Source organism: Leptidea sinapis, chromosome 26 (genome assembly GCF_905404315.1).
Source record: "Leptidea sinapis chromosome 26, ilLepSina1.1, whole genome shotgun sequence".
NCBI classification, from domain to species: domain Eukaryota; kingdom Metazoa; phylum Arthropoda; class Insecta; order Lepidoptera; family Pieridae; genus Leptidea; species Leptidea sinapis.
The window spans coordinates 5,656,750-5,675,716 of record NC_066290.1 but is presented as its reverse complement, the minus strand read 5'-3'; the positions used below and the strand labels follow the sequence as shown (position 1 = coordinate 5,675,716).

The 18,967-nt window shown below is 34.0% G+C and overlaps 1 protein-coding gene across 4 annotated transcripts in view; it reads right to left on the bottom strand.

Moving 5' to 3' along the window:
- Positions 1 to 18,967, bottom strand: part of LOC126972549 (G-protein coupled receptor Mth2-like) — a 48,819-nt gene that overhangs the window by 13,203 nt on the left and 16,649 nt on the right. For 2 of the 4 annotated variants that reach the window (XR_007731153.1, XM_050819393.1), the window contains one exon: positions 15,273 to 18,356. The exons of 1 other annotated variant lie outside the window; for it this stretch is intronic. Coding sequence is in view for 2 of the 3 variants with exons in the window: in XM_050819393.1 (XP_050675350.1) it covers positions 18,149 to 18,356 (208 nt within the window). In the remaining variant the exon portion in view is untranslated. Of the gene's footprint in view, positions 1 to 452; positions 941 to 15,272; positions 18,357 to 18,967 lie in introns of those variants that run through there. One more of the 4 variants, XM_050819395.1, reaches the window with a different exon arrangement.

Here is an 18,967-nt window from a genome sequence, read left to right as displayed (position 1 = left end):
ATTATCGTAGTAAATGGGTGCTTGTAATGACGCGCGAGAAATTGTGGAGAGGAAAATAGATAAACCCCTAAACAATTTAGTACCTCTTTAGGAAGATCTTTCTGCATTTTTGTAAGTATTTTATATATTTCGAATGAGATGGACATTAAAAATTCATTTTATTATATAAAATATCTTGTCCTGCTAAAATTTTCCCATACTTTTAAGGAATATACCTTCATCTTTGATAGACTTCTACTAGCATCGTTGGTCGGTTGTGGATCACAGGTCTAACCAAAATGCCCGTTTACTAATAATAGGTAGATGCTATTTTAATAAATTTGCTATTTTATCATCATCATAATAGATTATTGTTCTATAGATATTATTATATATTCATCATTAAGACCTTATTCGAAGTAACCTCTTAAAATTAATTTTTTTATGGTATTTCAGAAATAAATCACATATACCCTCCGGCAGGAAAATCCACAGTATATTCGTTCTCCGAGTGTAAATACACAGTCCCATCATCGGCGACCGTATAGTTGTATTCTGATTCTGTTATCATCCAGGTGGTGTTGCAATTTGGGATATTGATTGGTGTCACAGCATCAGTCGCAGAATTAACACACGTTGTCGCATCGTCATGTAAAACATCTCCTTCAGACACACAACATTGTGATTGTAACGGCTCACTTAATGCACAGCCCAAAAGGGCTAACACTAGTATAAACAACATTGCTGTACATAAAATAAGAGTCGCTAAAATTTATTCACTTTGGTCCCACGCTATGTTTACTTTAGGTTATCAACAATGGATTACAGTGATAAAAAGGTCGCGTGCGACCGGCACTTCTACTCGTAAATGAACGCTCAAATGATTTACTGAAAATTATTTAACCTTAAGTGACGCGAGCGTACACGTTGATCATTCTTTCCTACTGATAGTCGAGACTTACTGAATTCAAACCGAGGTGTAGCCTTCGCGCGACCGTGCGCACATATATATCCGTGAGGTATTTGGCTACGTGCAGCAGGACATATAGCAGTATTTTGACGACGAATTCTCAACAAATTAAATATTGCGTATACTGTTTGCGATTCAATTTTCATGCTTATTTTAAATTCTGAATTGATTGGGGTAAAAATTTTGCGAAGTACTTGAATTATAGTTGTTTCCGCTAATAAACTATCTGGTTAGTGTTGTGACTAAACAGAGAGGTTATTATCTAGAGTAGTTTAATTTATTTTCGAATGTATTTATGAATGATTCAAATTTCACGGTAATTTCACGACGTACCATACATCTCGGAAATTCATCTACGTATGTCCTGTTTGCTATCTTTACTAACTGTAACTATATGAGAGTATAACTGAGTCTTACTTTTGTCACACATCTGTGACAACTTTATACAACGAACGAAGATCCCTCGTTTGTTTATTTTTTTGTCGAAGTCTTTTAAAAGTTAAATTATAACAACAACTTTAAGCTGATTTAATTTTTAGTATTCTATGATTGATAATTTTTTTTTATTTGTCGTCTGACTGTCGACAGATTGTATTTCATAAGCCGTAACATGAGACAGCTGAAATTTTGATAGATTAAAGAGATTTAAGAAAATGTTTCATTTTTATACACAAGTATTTAATGTGTACTGTTCATAGAGTACTGTTCTCATACTAGCAGGCGCTCCCCGCATACTACGAAGAGCGACTCAAATCATCGACGGTCAAGTCATCTCCTAGCGGCTTGATCGGAAATGACTTGATCTTTAGTTAACCATGTTCTTTGAAAAAAATCTACTTAGTGTTTTAATTTACAAATTGTTATCTTAATGCAACTAAATGAATATCGAATAACTTCCATAGTTATCGCTTTTTATAATCGAGTCCAGTTGGGATGTCATAAAATATATAAAGTAAGAAACGGTACTTTAAAACGCACTAGATGCCTCAAAAATATCCGATTACTTGTTTGCAGTTTATGAGGCCTTCGTACCTTGTCAAGGTTCTTAGCAGAATTGGTCAGCAATGTTTTATTTTATGGCAATACGAAGAAATGACTCTACTAGGAAACTTGCTTCATTTGTCACATCGCCATTTTAAAATGAAAACCTTGCGCATATTGTCCATATTTGTCGGTGCTAGTACTACAAACAGAAGCATGGAGAGCAATATGGAGATAACGAAGATGACACTCAAGGAAATGAGGTGATGAGCCAGGTTGGTATTGTAGAGGGGATTAATGAAACTAGATTGATCGCCCAGAGATAATTGAAAAAGAAATGGAATCGCATTGTGCAAGAGTGTGGTGTAATTAGATCTAGGCTAACTTTCGGCAACGCTAAATTAAATTATAAAATTTTACTTAATCTTATTCTCATATAAACCTTGTTATATTGTTATCTTTAGGAACGTTCAAATCAGTCTTATAAAATTAAAAATGAATTACTGTCTATAATATAACAAAATATAACAAATGATAATCTTCGACGTTATCACTTCCTGAACAATCAGCGTGAGCACATACACCCCAGATGGCCTACCATCAACTTATAATAAGCGATGCGAATCCGATGCAGTTCAGTTTAGGTACCTAAACTGTATCACTTCTTAAAATTCATACCATGAAGTGCCTTTTACTGAATGGCGTTTGGATCGCTTATGAAGAATGAACGAAATAAAATTGCGTTTCTAAACCTAAAATGATGTGATTTTAGCGTTTTTTTGCGTAGAAAATACTAAAAATACATTGTGAAATTGCGCAATTGCGTCAAATTATAAGCCCTTTTTTATACTTATTAAATAATAGTAATATAAATAAATATAGTTCTTTGAATTAGAAATGAAATGTTTGCTTATGTGTTTTCGTAAAAATAACGAGTTATGAACGCACCTCCATTGATGTTTGATTTGACAGGCCCTGGCCCTTACTGCCTCGTCTTTAGTATTTTCATTTTTGGTATTTATTTTCAGTATTTTATTTTACAAAAAAGACCAATAAAGTATTCTCATCTCATCTTTAATCAATAAAAATTTTCTTTTCTATGTTTTCACTATTTTTTAAAAGTTATTAAAACACGATTCACTTTCCTCTAAGGAAGTAGCAACTTTTTTCGAATCGGTCACTTTGACAAATACGCACTAAATACGTACTAAATCAGTTTGCGATTCAGTTGATATCATTTTTGACATTTAATTTTGACAATCAGTTGATTTGACGTCAACCTAAATTAGATAGTTCTAATCACGTCGTGTAGCAATGCAGTTCATTTAAGGTTGTCAATTGAATCGCAATAAGAGTTCATTGTAGGCCCGCAGTTCATTTTAGGGTGTCAATTGAATCGCAATAAGAGTTCATGGTAGGCCCGCAGGACCTGGATATGTACCACATTTCGTTCGATCCACTACAAACCTAAAACATCTTGGAAATTGGAATCTTCATCAAGGTATTCACTACTATTGTCATGGCAAATATACTGTTAATTTCGCCTGATGAGCCAGTATCGTTCTTTTAATAGGAGTTTTTAAGTTTATATATCTGCGTTGTTAGTTGATTTTTTCTTACTTTCTTTCATTTGACGTTTTTATTCTTTCCTTGCGAGAACAGAATTTAGATTTTTATTTAATTCAGAGGAAGTAGATGGAACATCTTCTTAGACACATACATTATTATTTTGGCAATTTTCATTATTATCCTTTTCAGGCGACTGAATTTCGTTGACAGGAGACAGTATCTCGGTGTTATAATTGGATTGATTGGTTTCATGAGGATCTATAGTGTCATTCACGACGATTGTGGAAGCAGTATTAACGATAAAGTAGTCCTCATCGGCGAATATATTAGTATTACTTTGGGTTTACGCCTGTTCTTTTTGAAACCACTTATGGCTTTATCGGCTGTGTGATACTCGTGATTTTTTATATAAAAATCATATTCATGATTGTATATTTTTTATAGAGGGCCAAAAAATGTCAAATCCAAGAACTGCAAATGATGGGAAGAGTGTGGCGGTATAGACACCATTTTGATGTAGTTGGTTTTGGAAAACTCATATTTTCTTATCCTTACTTGGTTTTATAAATGTCTTGAAATACTGTAACCATTTAAAATAGATACCTTGTTAAAATTATGAGGTATCTTTAATAACTGTTAGGCACACTTGAAGATGGCAACAACTTTCATTGGCAGGAAACTCGGTATGCAGTCCGTTTGCACACCAATTAGATACAATTAGCAACGATGCAGTGAGTCACATCCACCCCTTTCGCGGCCTTGTATGTTAATATTAATAAAAAAATAGAATAAATAAAAATAACTCGTTCGGATCAATAATAACATAACCGCGATTCCCCCGTGTTCCCTTACTATCAATACCTGACGAAAAAATCGAGGAATAGAGGTTACGCCCAAAGCAACAAAAAAGATAGCTTTAATAGGAGGATGAGAGGAGAACAAGCCAGGGAAGTATTTTAGGACCGTATCAAAGATGTATGTATAATCGGCCTGACCCGCTAAGGTCCATATGCCAGGTGTCTGGAGGTGTCATTTATGTATTTTTGTTGTATTTGTTGTTTTATGTTCATTTTTATGAAGACAATGACAAAACATACTAGGTCATGGACTACTAATAATTACCTAAGAGATAGACGTAAATAAATCTTTACAATATGTAAGTATAGGAATCGAAGCTACTTTTTATCAAATACTTTTACATTTTATAAGCTTATGATCGAACAACAGATGGTTATTTAATATTGAAGCAGATGAACCAACTCTCTGATAACATAAAATACGCAAATAAGCCAATCATGTGTGTGAGTTATTGTTCGGTAACTATTTTTGTTAGGTCCTGTTCCATTCTCGCTATCAACGATATTAAGCAGACCAAAGCGTCGATAGTATATTATAAATGTTGGCAACAATCCAATACATTCTGTTCAAATAAATCAATGCATAAATTCTTCATTATCTTAGTATTTATTTTTAACTGACAAACCGGAGGAAGTAGGAATAATAATAATCCATCCTCACAGACCGAACCGTTAACCATAACAGACGAGACATAACCCTTGTAGACAAGACTCACAAAGGACCCCAATTAATAGACATTGCCATCCCCGACATACAAAATTACCAAAATACTTACCTTAAAGACGAAATAACTCGAATTGGGAACTTAAACCTACCAACAGTCCTCAGTTTGTTTGTCTCCTCCATGAAAAAAATTAGCGTAAAGCAGGTCGCGTCCGCTCACGTCTGATAGTTGTCTTCAATATTTGCATTGACATTATTAGTATTTGGAATCAACTGTGTTACAAAGTCTGCATGTAAGTTTATTTATTAAAGCATTTTTCGTCTCTAAGGTAACCCAGTATTAGGCCTTGTCAACATATAAAGAGAAAACGCTAACGAAATCCACCAATAGGTTTCTCTTCTACTTCCCTCGCCTCACGTCTCTCGTTTGTTACATTTCGTTCAGCATCGTTCTCTATATGTAGACCCGGCCTTATACAATAAATTGAAGTAGCGTCAATATAATGATTTAAACTGTAACAAGAACTCCCGATGACTCTGCCAACCACATCAAACCAAGTATGAAATCGTAAATTGCTTCCTACACGCGTGAGATGTGTCATTACTACGCTGGATTATCTATGAATGGAGGCTCTGTGATGTTCAATTAAAACATGACTCATTGAAGGTGTGATTCGACCTAGTTTATGGGGCTTTAGGAAAATTAGGTCACCATCTAGGTTACTTATGTCAATATTTGCTAACGAGGTAGGTACTTCCTAGTAAGATATCCTTATCTTTGAGTTATATATACTAATATTATAAGGGGGTAAAGTTTGTGACTTTGTGAAATTGTAGGGGGTAATCTCTAGATCTAGAGATCTAGATAGACAGCCATATTATTTATGAATGTCACAGCCTATATCATATAAACCCGAAAAATTAAAAGACTTTTTCGTAGTAACTATCTGCAAAGTAATTCAGAGAAAAACAGTGAGTTATGATTGTTTTGTGAATATGCATGCTTTTGAATCGTCATTTAAAATATTTCTGACTGAATCTACCATAATATGTTCGGAAAAAGCAGAGCGCGTGAGAAGAACATACAAGAAACTGAACAACCACTTTTTTCAATCAATAGAGAATTATACAATGGCTGTAATATGCAAAAGAAATTAGTTTATAAGTTGCTGCACATGTAATATATGAATCGTGTTCAATGAACAAACCCAATACCAACATTGATATTCAACAGCAATAGATCAATGTTTTTGTGAATTTGTCAAGCTTAGGTACTATCATCTTTAGCTATCGTTATATTCATTGTTTGACATTATTGCTACAAAGTTGAACCTTCTGAGGGTTAAATTGGACCACTTTAAATTGGTTCATTTTACACTATTCCTTTATAATATACCTACTACTGGTAAATTTTAGACATAAGATTCTTCCGGCACTGGTCGACGCTTTCTCCAGACACCTCCAGTACTGTCAACCTGATAGTAATGCATGCTGGAGGCATCCAATATATTATCATCATGATGTATACACATTAAGTGGCCAATTCGTTGACTAGGACTACGCGGACAAAAGAAAGATAGACCCCATTGAAGATCTCCATTCCTCTTATGAAATATGCAGACGTTCACACAAACTTAATCTTCTAAACAAACATTGAACCTTAATAAATTGTTTCCCAGCCTTCCACCACCAAATATCCGTTCGGTGATATTTAATCTTGTGCATAGTCTTTGTGTCGTCGGATTACTCTTGACAGAGCAGTCGTGGTCACGTCGAACGAGGAACGATTCTACGCCAGTTATCTGCGGCTGTTGCTTCTCTGGCACATGGCGGCTAACATGGATTAAAAAATCCTGGTTCTCAAAGTAATATAGTTATATTAGTTTGCTAACTAGATGATCCCTAAAATCGAGTAAATCATTCATGATTTTAGGTTGCTTGTTGCCGCAGTTTATTAAAACTGGATATGGAATTGTTATCAATGAGAATATTTATTAAAAGGCGTAAGAGGCATTTATTTTCTCAAAATTGATTCCTTTAGAATTCTTTTTAATGTCATTTCTAATATACTAGATACTGCTACCCCTTCGGAAACAAATGGCGCTCTGAGAGAGAAGAAGTGGCGCAAGAAATTCTCCCAGCATTCTTTTTTTTTGCGCTCTTTTCTATAAAAATATACATTATTGTTCAGTCATTTCTATCGCTATTAAACAATCATAATCTAGCCCCAAGCTGTCCGATCACTTAGATATTCAGCTGTGGAGTAGTAGGATTTACGGCAGAGCCATTATTTAATAAAATATTTAAATTTATTCAATTTCATTTAATGCCCGAACAGTGGCTGGGCCGTTATTATAAAAGTGTATACATTTACCCTTAAAGCTATTATGTACCTATCTTATGAAGCATACTAGAATTAGTTACAAGCAATCCCTTATTTCTAGTGTTATTATAATGAAAATCGCTATTAAGAGCAAAAAGGTGACGATTTTTGTTAACGTATATTAAATTTTCATAAATATACTGACAGTGAACAGTCATATTATAAATTTTTCTTTGAGAGACAGTCTATAACCAAGCATGAACAGCTCTCTTTTGAAGAGCTAACACTATATCAATGTCAGCAGCGTGACCCCACAGTAAAATACCGTACGTCATGATGCTGTGAAAATAACTGAAGTACACTCGCAACATTCGTGTTCTCTTTAATCTTTCTGACACCTTTTTATTATTTTTACTTGCGACAAACCACTAGTCCCTCGCATATCTCCTGTCCGTGTATGAATGCATTGCTAAGCATATGCAATGGTAGTTAAAACTTCTTCTATTGTTGGAACGTTCTAGTGAACAAACGACATTTTCAATGTAACTCTATAGGAAATGTTTGAAACTGATGTTGATCCCGACCACGTAGAAACTCAACTATTTTTCTCATCAAAACATTTTCAACGATATATTATGTGGGAATACGGAAAAAAGTAAACTAAAAGACAATAAGAATCGCAAAAACTGCAAAATGGAATCGGACAGGCCGGATATCAAGGGCCAGTAACGAAAGATGGAGCAGCTTAGCAACAAACTGGTACCCATTAGATGCCAAAAGAAGAAGAGGTAGACCTGGTACTAGATGGAGAGGCGATCTAGTAAATTACGAAGGAGTGATGTGGTCCCGCACAACACACAATAAGGACGAATGGAAGAAGAAGGGGGAGGCCATTGCCCAGCAGTGGGGTGTTATATAAAATATTGTAAATTATTTAGTAATAGGTTTAATATTGTAATAGGCTTTAATAAATAAATGAATATTATTTGGGATGTACCTGTTGTAGTTGCTGAGAAATAAAATTTACAGCGCCTTTGTGCTTTATATTTAGATATGAAACTATAGGATTACTAGTCTCTCTCTCTATTTACCAGATATGCATGACTAGCTACTTAACATGTAAGCAAAGCTTATATTCACGTTCAGATGAATCTATGGATAAACTTGTTTTGCAAAATGATCGTAAGATAAAACACATGGCCGCAGAATGTAAACACATTACCAAAACACTCAGGAATCTATTCAAAGAATAGATGAAGCCAATAAAAACAGAATTTCCAAGTCAGTTTTAGATCAGTTTTTATTGCTGATTTTCCCGTTAGTGTCGGATTTCTAGATTGTTCTTTGTATTTTGGTTGTAGCTTCATATTTTTTATAGCTTACGCCATTTTTTTATTTTTGTAAAGTGAAAGCTGGCAACGCATCTTCTGATCACTCGTGTTGCGGATTTCCATGAGCGGCTGACTTTTTACTTTTCGCCATATGCCCATTTGCCCTCCTCTAATATAAAAATATGTACGAATTCCGAGCTATAACAATAATATGATTTTGTGAATAAAAACAGATTCATTAGTCAAATCACCCAACTAATTGTACGTCCGCTCATTATAAGTGTCTACAAATCTATGTTCCATTATATACCGGTCACCTGATGGTAAGTGATCACCTCGCCCAATACTCTCTTGTAACACCAGAAAAGGTTTTTTATGCATAAGAGGGGCCAAAGGGGCAAGAGACTGGGACACGTTATGGGAAGTGGTCGGGCAACCGCCCTTGGACATCCGCAGAACCATCTTGAATATATAATATAATACCTATAATGACATTATACTCTATGCTTGATCATACTCTATGGTCCCTTAGGATATGTTCCGATATGGACTGCGAGCACTGCACAGTGCTATCTCTGTAGAAAAATTCGTTCCGTTATGGACTGCCAGTATACTGCCGCAGTACCCTAGGGAAATATATGACGTCATATTCTACTGTGAGCATTGGCGTTTTCGAGGTAAGGTAATCGCAGTACTTTGATCACGTGATCAGTCAAAACCACTCGATTGCCTAACGTTTTATAAACAATACCAGTTAATGCAGTTTAATCCCAAATATTTTTAATTTGACAGTACTCCATCAACAATTATTTTTATTGAACTAGAAAACTTTAATACATTCATTTGAATGCTGCGTCAAAAATGCGGCTGACAGTATACGGGATTGCGTTCCGTTTTAAATAATAACAATTGTAATTGGCTATAAAGGAACGGCTTCACAGTATACTAAATTGACGTCACACTGTACAGTGGTCGCAGTGTATATCGGAACATACCCTTAGTCGTATTGGACCCTGTAATTGACTCCACAAAGTAGCTGTGCGAGACAAGAAGTTCTTCTCAAAACCCGTGGTTCTAGAATGCTAGACGTCAACCGGATGCAGATGGAATTTCGAATTTTGACGTAATGTCCGGTGGTGGACTTCGGCTGCTGGTGACCTATGAATTCAAAAAATGAGAACACACTGGACTGAATCGGCACTGAACATTTTAATTACGCATCCTGCCTGTGAGGTAGTCACTGATATCTGCCAGATGCTACAAATAATGACACTAATATATGAGTCATTATCGCCCCATCGCACTTGTAACAGTCGTGGGCGAGATGATGATTATAACTATTACCCAATAAAATTAACTTATATTAATTATCAAACATCATGTTCGATAATCAAATCATTCATATTATCAACTTCAATCATTTCAACCTGGGTTAATGACGTCGCCTCACGCAAACCCGAATTAACTAAATTGAATTCAAATTCAATAATTTTATTCATAATAGGATGTGACATCACTTATTGAAAGTCAAAAACTAACACCACCCATTCCAAAACGAACAACGAACGGCGCAACAAACACACCGGGCTTTTTATTTTTCATATTGTAGAATAAACTGTGGTATCATTAAGAAAGTCATTTATGTTATAGTAACCTTTACCAACACAAACGTTTTTTAACAATTCATTTAAATTACGTAAAACTTTTGTTTTGAACATTTTCTGGGATCTTGTTGAAAAAGCCATCGCCCCACAAAAGACTTACTAACTCGACTTAGCCGAGTAGGGATTATAAGGTTATGTCTGTTACTCGTGTTGCTGGTGCATGCTTTGAAATTTAATCCTTAACATCTTAGTGTAAAACAATATTTTCGTACGTTACTATAGTGATTAGTGACAATTGTGTTTGAATTGCTGATTTGCTATGTGATACTAGCTGACCTGACAGACGCTGTTCTGTCAATAGAAATAATGAGTAAACAGCTTTTATCTACACCCATGCTGTAAATCCTCTATTAAACATTCTGAAACAGTTAGCGTTACCTAACATTAAAACACCCAATGTCCTAATAACCATTAAATCATCCAAACGAGTGTTGTAATGTTTTACTGAATTTCATAACAACACTCCTTTGTTTTTTTTTCGATCCCTTCATGCGCTAAGAGTTTCAACAGACAGCCACATTCTTATTGCTCGATGCGTGGTATCTGTATGAATTTCAAAAAAGAACATTTTCGTTAACGCGCCTCCCACACTACCAGAACGTCGCGCGCCGTAAAAAAAATAGGTCCTTCGAATCCCGGCCATTTTCATTCGATATTTTAATTGTTTTGTTACAAAAAATGACTGATTCAAGTTTTGACAGCACACCGCCCGATATTTTAAATGCTGCTACTAAAATAAATAATTCTTTGATTAATACTTTGTTTATTTGTTTATAATCAGTAATGGCCGATATTACGTTACTACTCGGTTTGGCTATTTTAATGTTAGCAGTAAGCTAACCGTTTCAGAATCTTTTGTAGAGGATTCATAGTATGGGTGTAGATAAGGTCTTGTATTCAACTGTTGATCATGTGATACTATAAACTCACATTCGTGTTTTAATACCCCTTACTACATAACAGTTGCATAAACAACTATTATGCAACTGTTGTGTAATACCTAGGTAATTATCAACAGTTGCATACAAGACTATCTACACCCATAGTATAAATCCTCTATAAAATATTCTGAAACAGATAGCTTACTGCTAACATTAAAAAAGCCAGTCCTAGTAACCATATTAATATCATCCAAAGGAGTGTTATTATTAAAACGGATGATATAATATTGTACTGAATTTCATTACGTTTCGTTTCTTTTGCATGATATTATGGTTATAAGAACATTGGGTGTTTTAATGTTGGCAATAAGCTAACTGTTTTAGAATCTTTAATAGAGCATTCAAAGCATGGGTGTAGATAAAAAGCTTTTACATGACCGCTTTATAATTGCCAATTTTTTAAAGACTTAACGACACTGATCTCTACTATTTACCACTGGACTGGCGTCTATCAAAGTGCTTTTGTGCCTGTTTGATATTCGCCATTTTGGCGCTGTTAAAATGCTGCTAAAACTAGTGATGACAACCTCAGCTAAACTAACATCGATAGGAAAACTATTTACAAAAAAAAAATGTGTACTTTATTACGTTGATTTCTGAAGTATAAATAACACGGAAAATGACGGAATCAATTCAAAATGCAATAATACTTCAGAGAGTACACTTCTCTTGCAGCCATTTGTATTATACGTCAAAATTAGTTCTCTGGACGCTCGCGAGTGGCGCTTCTAATAGGCACAAAAGTTTGCTGTCAAACATATGGAACAGCTATAATTTGACTACCTACTTATATGTAAACATGTTTTATATGGGTCCCTGACCTGCAATAAAATGATTTTATTTTTATTTATTTTTTATTATATGGAACAGCCTTTCCAGTGGTATCTATACAGGTCAATGTTTAGCATGTATACATATTATAGTATTTTATCCTTAATATGCCATCACGGACTTTTCTGTAGACCTTTGTATAAAAAACTTAACAAATTATATACTTAAACCTGAACGTAGTGGTTAAATTCTCTTTATTGAAACCTTCCTCGATAACCATGTTAACCATTGTTGAACAAAGCATGAAAATCGGTGCAGTAGTTTTTGAGTTTATTTCGAACAGACAGACAGACAGACGCGGCGGAGAACTTTGTTTGATAATATGTAGTGATTTAAATTCGAAACTAAATTAAATGATATTCTAAATAAATAACTATACATATATATATATATATATATATATATATATATATATTCTAAACAATAAGTGCAATTAGTAAGTGACTTGTAAGTATATTTTTCTGATCAAGCCGTTGTTTTTTATTAAAAAATTGCGAAAAGCGTTTGATCTTGTTGCATATCTCGTGCTTTGGAATAGATTAAGGCATGTTCGTGTACAGGCGGAGTATACGTTAGTTTTGTGACACTGGTGGTACCAGAAAAATCAGGTTTGATGAATCGAAATCCTGTCGAACAAATGCTAAATGGAGTGCGGGGTTAGGCAGGGGGCAATTAGCGGATCCCTTTTGTTCATTGTATACGTAAGCCAACTTATTCAGCGGCTAAGCAGCAGACAGGTTGGTTGTATCATATAGATATCTTCTGTATTAATAATATATTGCTGATAATATGGTGCTGCTTAGTGTATTGATATCGGGGTAAAGAAAATTGCTTTCAGTAGCCACGAGCACCTGTGTATCATACGTCATATTATGTTCACATTCACTACTCACTCTATACTGAATTCATGATTTTTTATGACTTATTGAGTGATAAGTCATAAAAAATCATGAATTCAGTAAAGGCCTGTTATCAGAGGAACAGGGACCATTTCCCGGACATTTTATTCCATACATATACGGAAAATGTGTACTTTATGCAATAAAAATATCAACGTAAATACGTGTTTTTTTTTTAAATAAATAATACGCTCTTGTTGAGATTGAGACATCCTATACATAACAGCATACAACATTTCAAGATGCTGTTGGAGCTGCAGTGGCGATGAAGTGCTTGTAAACTTCCGTACAGATGGTTTCAGCGTCTAAGGAACAGAGACAACAGCATTCTCGATATTCGTGATTGCTGCCAGATCGGACTCTTCTTAACTTACCGTTATCTATGGAGAGGACCTTCTTGTCTGAAATACATTTAATATTTTTGAAATAAATAGATCTATTATTATCATTAGTACGAGGCGTTATGGAGTCGAAGGTACTATATAGATATCGACACTTTTTAAAATGAGGAAAATCTGAAAAAATATTCGAGCCAACTTTTGTTTACGATAGCAGCAGTTTGTGTTAGATAAAAACTAAGGTTAGTTTCAAGGTTAGTTCCGACGCGAATATTTAGTAAGCGATGTCGTATAACAGGAATAATATAACATTGTGTGAGACCATAAGTTATTTATGAATGAATGAATGAACGAATGAAAACTTTATTAATAACAAAAACAAACTATACAGAATATTATAAGTAAAAAAGAGTTACAGAGGTTAGAAATAATATAACAGTATATAAGAAACATTAACCAATTACATAAGCAAAAATAACATATATTATAAATACAAAATATTATAGTGATGTTCTTAATTCCAAATTACTATATAGCAGTCATTGTTATCAAAAGGAGCTGACTCAGCGTCATGCTGGTATTATACCAATACAGTGCTGATTTTCAGCCGCCCCCTGGTGACCCATGAAGTAAATACTATAATGTTTTTTTTAAGAGATTCCATTTTTATTTTTTTACAAGAGATAATAATTTTAATTTTGGTATTACTGTCCAGAACATAAGTTCATAAGTATTAATAATAATAAAAAGATAATAGAAATTTCACAAATTTAAACAAAAGAAACAATTAAAAGTGCGATTTTTTAATGCACTAGTAATATATTTAATAATATAAGACTTGTGCAGCCGATTACTGAACTGATACTTAATAATTGTTAATAATTCAAATAGACATAATAATATAGTTTTAAAGGGATAACAATCGTGCAACGCTTACGTTGACGTCTGGCTTTCAACAACCGCGCGTTTTAAGAAATTTCTTGCCTCACTCAGCCACTTTGTGGCATCAACTACCGGCTGCTGTTTTCCCGAACCGATACGACTTAGGGACCTTCAACAGTAGAGCATACTCGCACCTTAAAACCGGCAACGCATTTCTTGACCCCTGCTATTAAATAAGGGTGGTTGCCTCATCGCTACTCGTCACGATTGCACGTTTGCCCCCTCTTAGAAAAAAACCTTAATGGCCTCTGTTGTTGCGAGGGAGTTTGGGCGGCGGTGACCAGGCGGTGTTTAATAAATAGAAATTGCTTATTAACTGAATTTATTACTTGAATCTTTTCATGAATATAAGTCCTCCGATTGATTGTGCCAAGAAAAATATCATAACGAATAGTTTCTACATTCCAGTGACGTACAATAACAACTAGATCGCCTATTAAAAGGTCGCCAAAAATGTCCGAGTGGCCTTTTTAAACTCGTATTCATTATCTTATACAGATAACATAAAACATTCATTCAAATTAACACCTTATTTCGTGGCACTAATGCTCAAAGTCTACTAGGCAATTGAAATGTAAATATGTAACAAAATGTTTAAAAACGTAAATATAATTAGCGTAAGTTAATTTAGAGGGGCTGAAGTACGTCACTCTGTCCATTTTAAGTTTGAATATGCTGTTATTTGTACAGTTTTTCACTGAACATTTTGTCATTGCGTGGCGTTGTATTCCAAGCGCGGTCGAAACACATCTGAAAATCTCTGCCTAATAGACGCGTAGGCAAAGTTTAGCTTCAGAAAATCTTTGAACGTGATTGTGAGTGTAGTTGTTTATTGTACGTTAATTCTTCTTCAATTCAATTCTTTATGGAAATTCAACTACAGTTTTATCAAGAAGTAGACAAATTTTTCAGAAATACGATTTTGTCACCTACAATCGATTAATGTTGGCTGTGGATTCTTATCATAAGTTAATAAAACGAAGTTCTGTTTAATATTTCTTTATTAAATTGTCGCCTATATAAATGTACAAAAATATTAGATCAACCAATTAAAAATATTTAGTAGACAAAAATACAACGATGCAGATGTTATTTACAAGACTTCGATCATTCATTCCATCACAAGAATCAATTTACAAAATTTTACCGTAATGAATATTATTGTATGAACAACATATTATTAAATAGTTTTAATGTAATCAATAAAATAATGTGATGGCCAGTCACTTCTAATAATTAATTTATTTATACGTCTAGGTAGACTATGACAGCTGTGAAAACGTCGAAAAAAATTGAGTCTAGAGTTAACGTCTATTTTGAGGAATACACGCACACCTGTCATAAAAATCGAGATTGTTAGACGTAGCTTGTCATGCACACTAAAATATTAAACCTGGCCTGTATTTATCGGTTGTCTAACAGCGAGAGACTGGACGTATAAATTATCTATGTTAGGAGATATTATGTGTATACTTATGAGTAATAAAATCTAATTATAGAAAAACGCAATGTATAAAACGGTTCTTAGTTGAGATAATGCCATTGTACTTGAAGCGCACGCCACTGAGTAAGTAGAACCTCACCCCTGCTAGTGTTGATTCACGCAGGCTTATCGCGAGACGTGAGTGATATCGACATACCTACGAACTAAGATTTGTACGATCATTTTAACAAGATTTTATTAGCTAGGTATGTATGTATGTAACGGGAAATTTGAAGACTTATCCAGCACTGATTACAATGCAATAATTTGTTCGTAGTTTCGATAACATCAACGGCCTTACAAATAAAACTGGCATAAAGTTATAACTAATCATAAACCAAGAAAATGCAAAATGTTTACATTTCGCTTACGATTCGTTTGTTCGAACGTATAACGTTTCCCGCGTTTATTTGCAAGGCAGCTTGTCATTCGGAAAACTTCAGAATTATCATTGTATTGACAGTGTTGTCAACGATATTGTAAGCATTTTGCATATTCTTTGTTTATGCTTAGTTATAACTTTATACCAAGTTTATTTGTAAGGCCGCAAATCTTTAAGCGACACGAACTTCTGTGACTTTACGCCCATACGTGTTGGGTATTTATGGATAGGTCTTCAAAAATGATATTGAGGTTACAAATATAATTTTTTTATCATCTATAAGTAATTGGTGGGTAAACAATAACAAAAGAAACAATAAAAAGTAAAATAATTACAATTAACAATATTTTTTTTCACAATTATTATAAATATAAATGCTGTATAACTTAGGACATAAAAATACAACATGAGTATCACGCATTAAAACATGAAAACACAACTTAATAACGTAAAGTAGATCAAATCTTTAAGATATATAATACTTTTAAGAGTTTATTCCTTAGAATATTTATTGCATTCATTCAAAGACGCAACTACAGAATAAATATTAATACTAAACATGAGATTGTTACGGTCCCCGCTAACAGTATCCTGAAATATACATGGAACGGCCTATAAATGTTAACCGCCTTGTGTCCCTCTCTTGATATCGCTCAATAAATAGAGTTGGGTTTTGGGTATTAATATAATTTTTTTTGTACGATACAACATTGGAACAATATTTTTATTAAAAAAAAAGAAGCTCTCTGAGTTTCTTGTGCCTGTTATTCTCAGGTCTGAAGCACGCATTTTCGAAAGGCTGGTATCTTTTGACTTTCTATAAGCGATATACATCATATTTTCAATACAACGAAATAATACTTCAATTTGAATTTTAAAACGAATTATTCAATTTTAATATACAAAAAACCTCTACTGTTTCTAATCATATTTATGAATAAGACGTAAGAACGCAATAATAAACCCTGTGCTTGGGTACCATATACGATATCATTTAATTCAACTTGCTGTCGTGGATTGTTTGAGAAGTTAAGGTTTCATTACTTGACTCTGGGCTTAAAACTACAACAGAAATAGGGACACAAATAATCGTGTGACTACTTATGTTTAACATGATCGTACCAGCACTATGGCAAAAAGTACATTTCTAGTACAGAATACACATTAGAGTTTCTTACTCAGTAAATAATAATTATATCCTTATCTCTAGAGACCGGATTATATGCAAATGCATGCTTTTGCACCTTTTCAGCGGTAGTTGCATATTTTAGAAAAAAAAAATATTGTGCATATTTACGCTCGATCTCGCCCATCGTTCGATGCTTTTCATAGTATGCCCAAACATTGCACTCAAAAAATTCTGCCCAGTAACCTCAGTAAACGTAGAACGCTCCTTTTTACGAACATTTAGAACAGTACTTAGAAGTACATATTTTTAAAGGTAAATCTTAAATTTCATTGTTACCTAAGTAGGTATATCTTGTAATAGTTTCTTTCACAAATACGATTATCAGTACAAGCCTTTATAAAATGAAATAAAAATATGACTTTTTATTTTTTCCTGTTTAATTTTATGCATATTTTGGCCCTTTTTTATGGATTTTCGTGATTCGTTTTTACTTGCATATTTGCATGCATGTTTTGGGAATTTTTTGTAGCATATAATCCGGTCTCTACTTATCACTATATTGTACTTGTGATTATTTAGTCAAGAAATTATCTTATTATTATTAACGCGAATAAAATCTTTGTTCGTTACCTTTTGGATTATTGAACCTTACGTTTCGAAGATTATGATTTAATAGATGTTTATTTAAAAACAACTAAAAAAACAGTATTAGTGGTAATATATGTGGATATATAAACAATTGAGGTAAGCTTTAAGTGTAGGTTTATTGGTATTAAATAGATGGCTGCTATAAAAAAATATTAGTATAAAAAAATTTGTAACATTAGTTTCTGTTCTTTTGAACTGCATAAATTTTGTTCTCTCATCAATCTCTATTGTCCATTGGGACGTCCGTCGTATACTGGATCACTTCTTCATCGTCATCACCTACAGCCAAGTACTTCTCAATCTTCCCTGACACACAACTCAGGTAGCCATGCCTTAACAAAGCCTTGATCACCCGTCGTCGGAAAACCACCAATACCAGGAACATCAATAGACCCTGAAGTGAGTTGATGACATCTATGACAGCCCTGTAATTAAACACGTAGGTATACAATTATAATGTTTATTCGCCAAACTTCTAGTTCGCTGTGACGTTGGTACGAGTAGTTGCGCACTAACAAAAATAGGGTCTCGAAGGTTCGGCCATTTCTGTACCTACCTGCGCGAAAAGGTGCGCGTGGGAACTTTAAAGCGAACTAAGAGTTTGGCGAGGGGTAAACACTACTTATTATAATTCATTATTTGATCAGCTACGAAATTAATTAAGTTGATACAAATGCACAAATAAAAAAGTTGAAATTAAAATATAAAAAGTAATAATTATCAAACAGGGCGACATTTATTAATAAAGACACAATATTATTAGGTCCATAATCCCGGCTTTTTCTGCCGTGCTTTCAAGGTTTGAAATTTACAAAAGATAAATTGTTTATTTGAATTCGCGTCTTGCTGTTTATTCAATTCGTTATGATAGCTTATTAGCTAATTATATTATATAGTTTTAAATTATAATTATTATATTATACAGTTTGCGCGGGAATTGAATGCAGTCGGGGTCTGAGGTAAAGAGCGAGAACATCTCCCCCGCTATCCGCACGCCTCACCTGGCGCGTCAGCATTGTAGTGTTGTGCCGTAGTC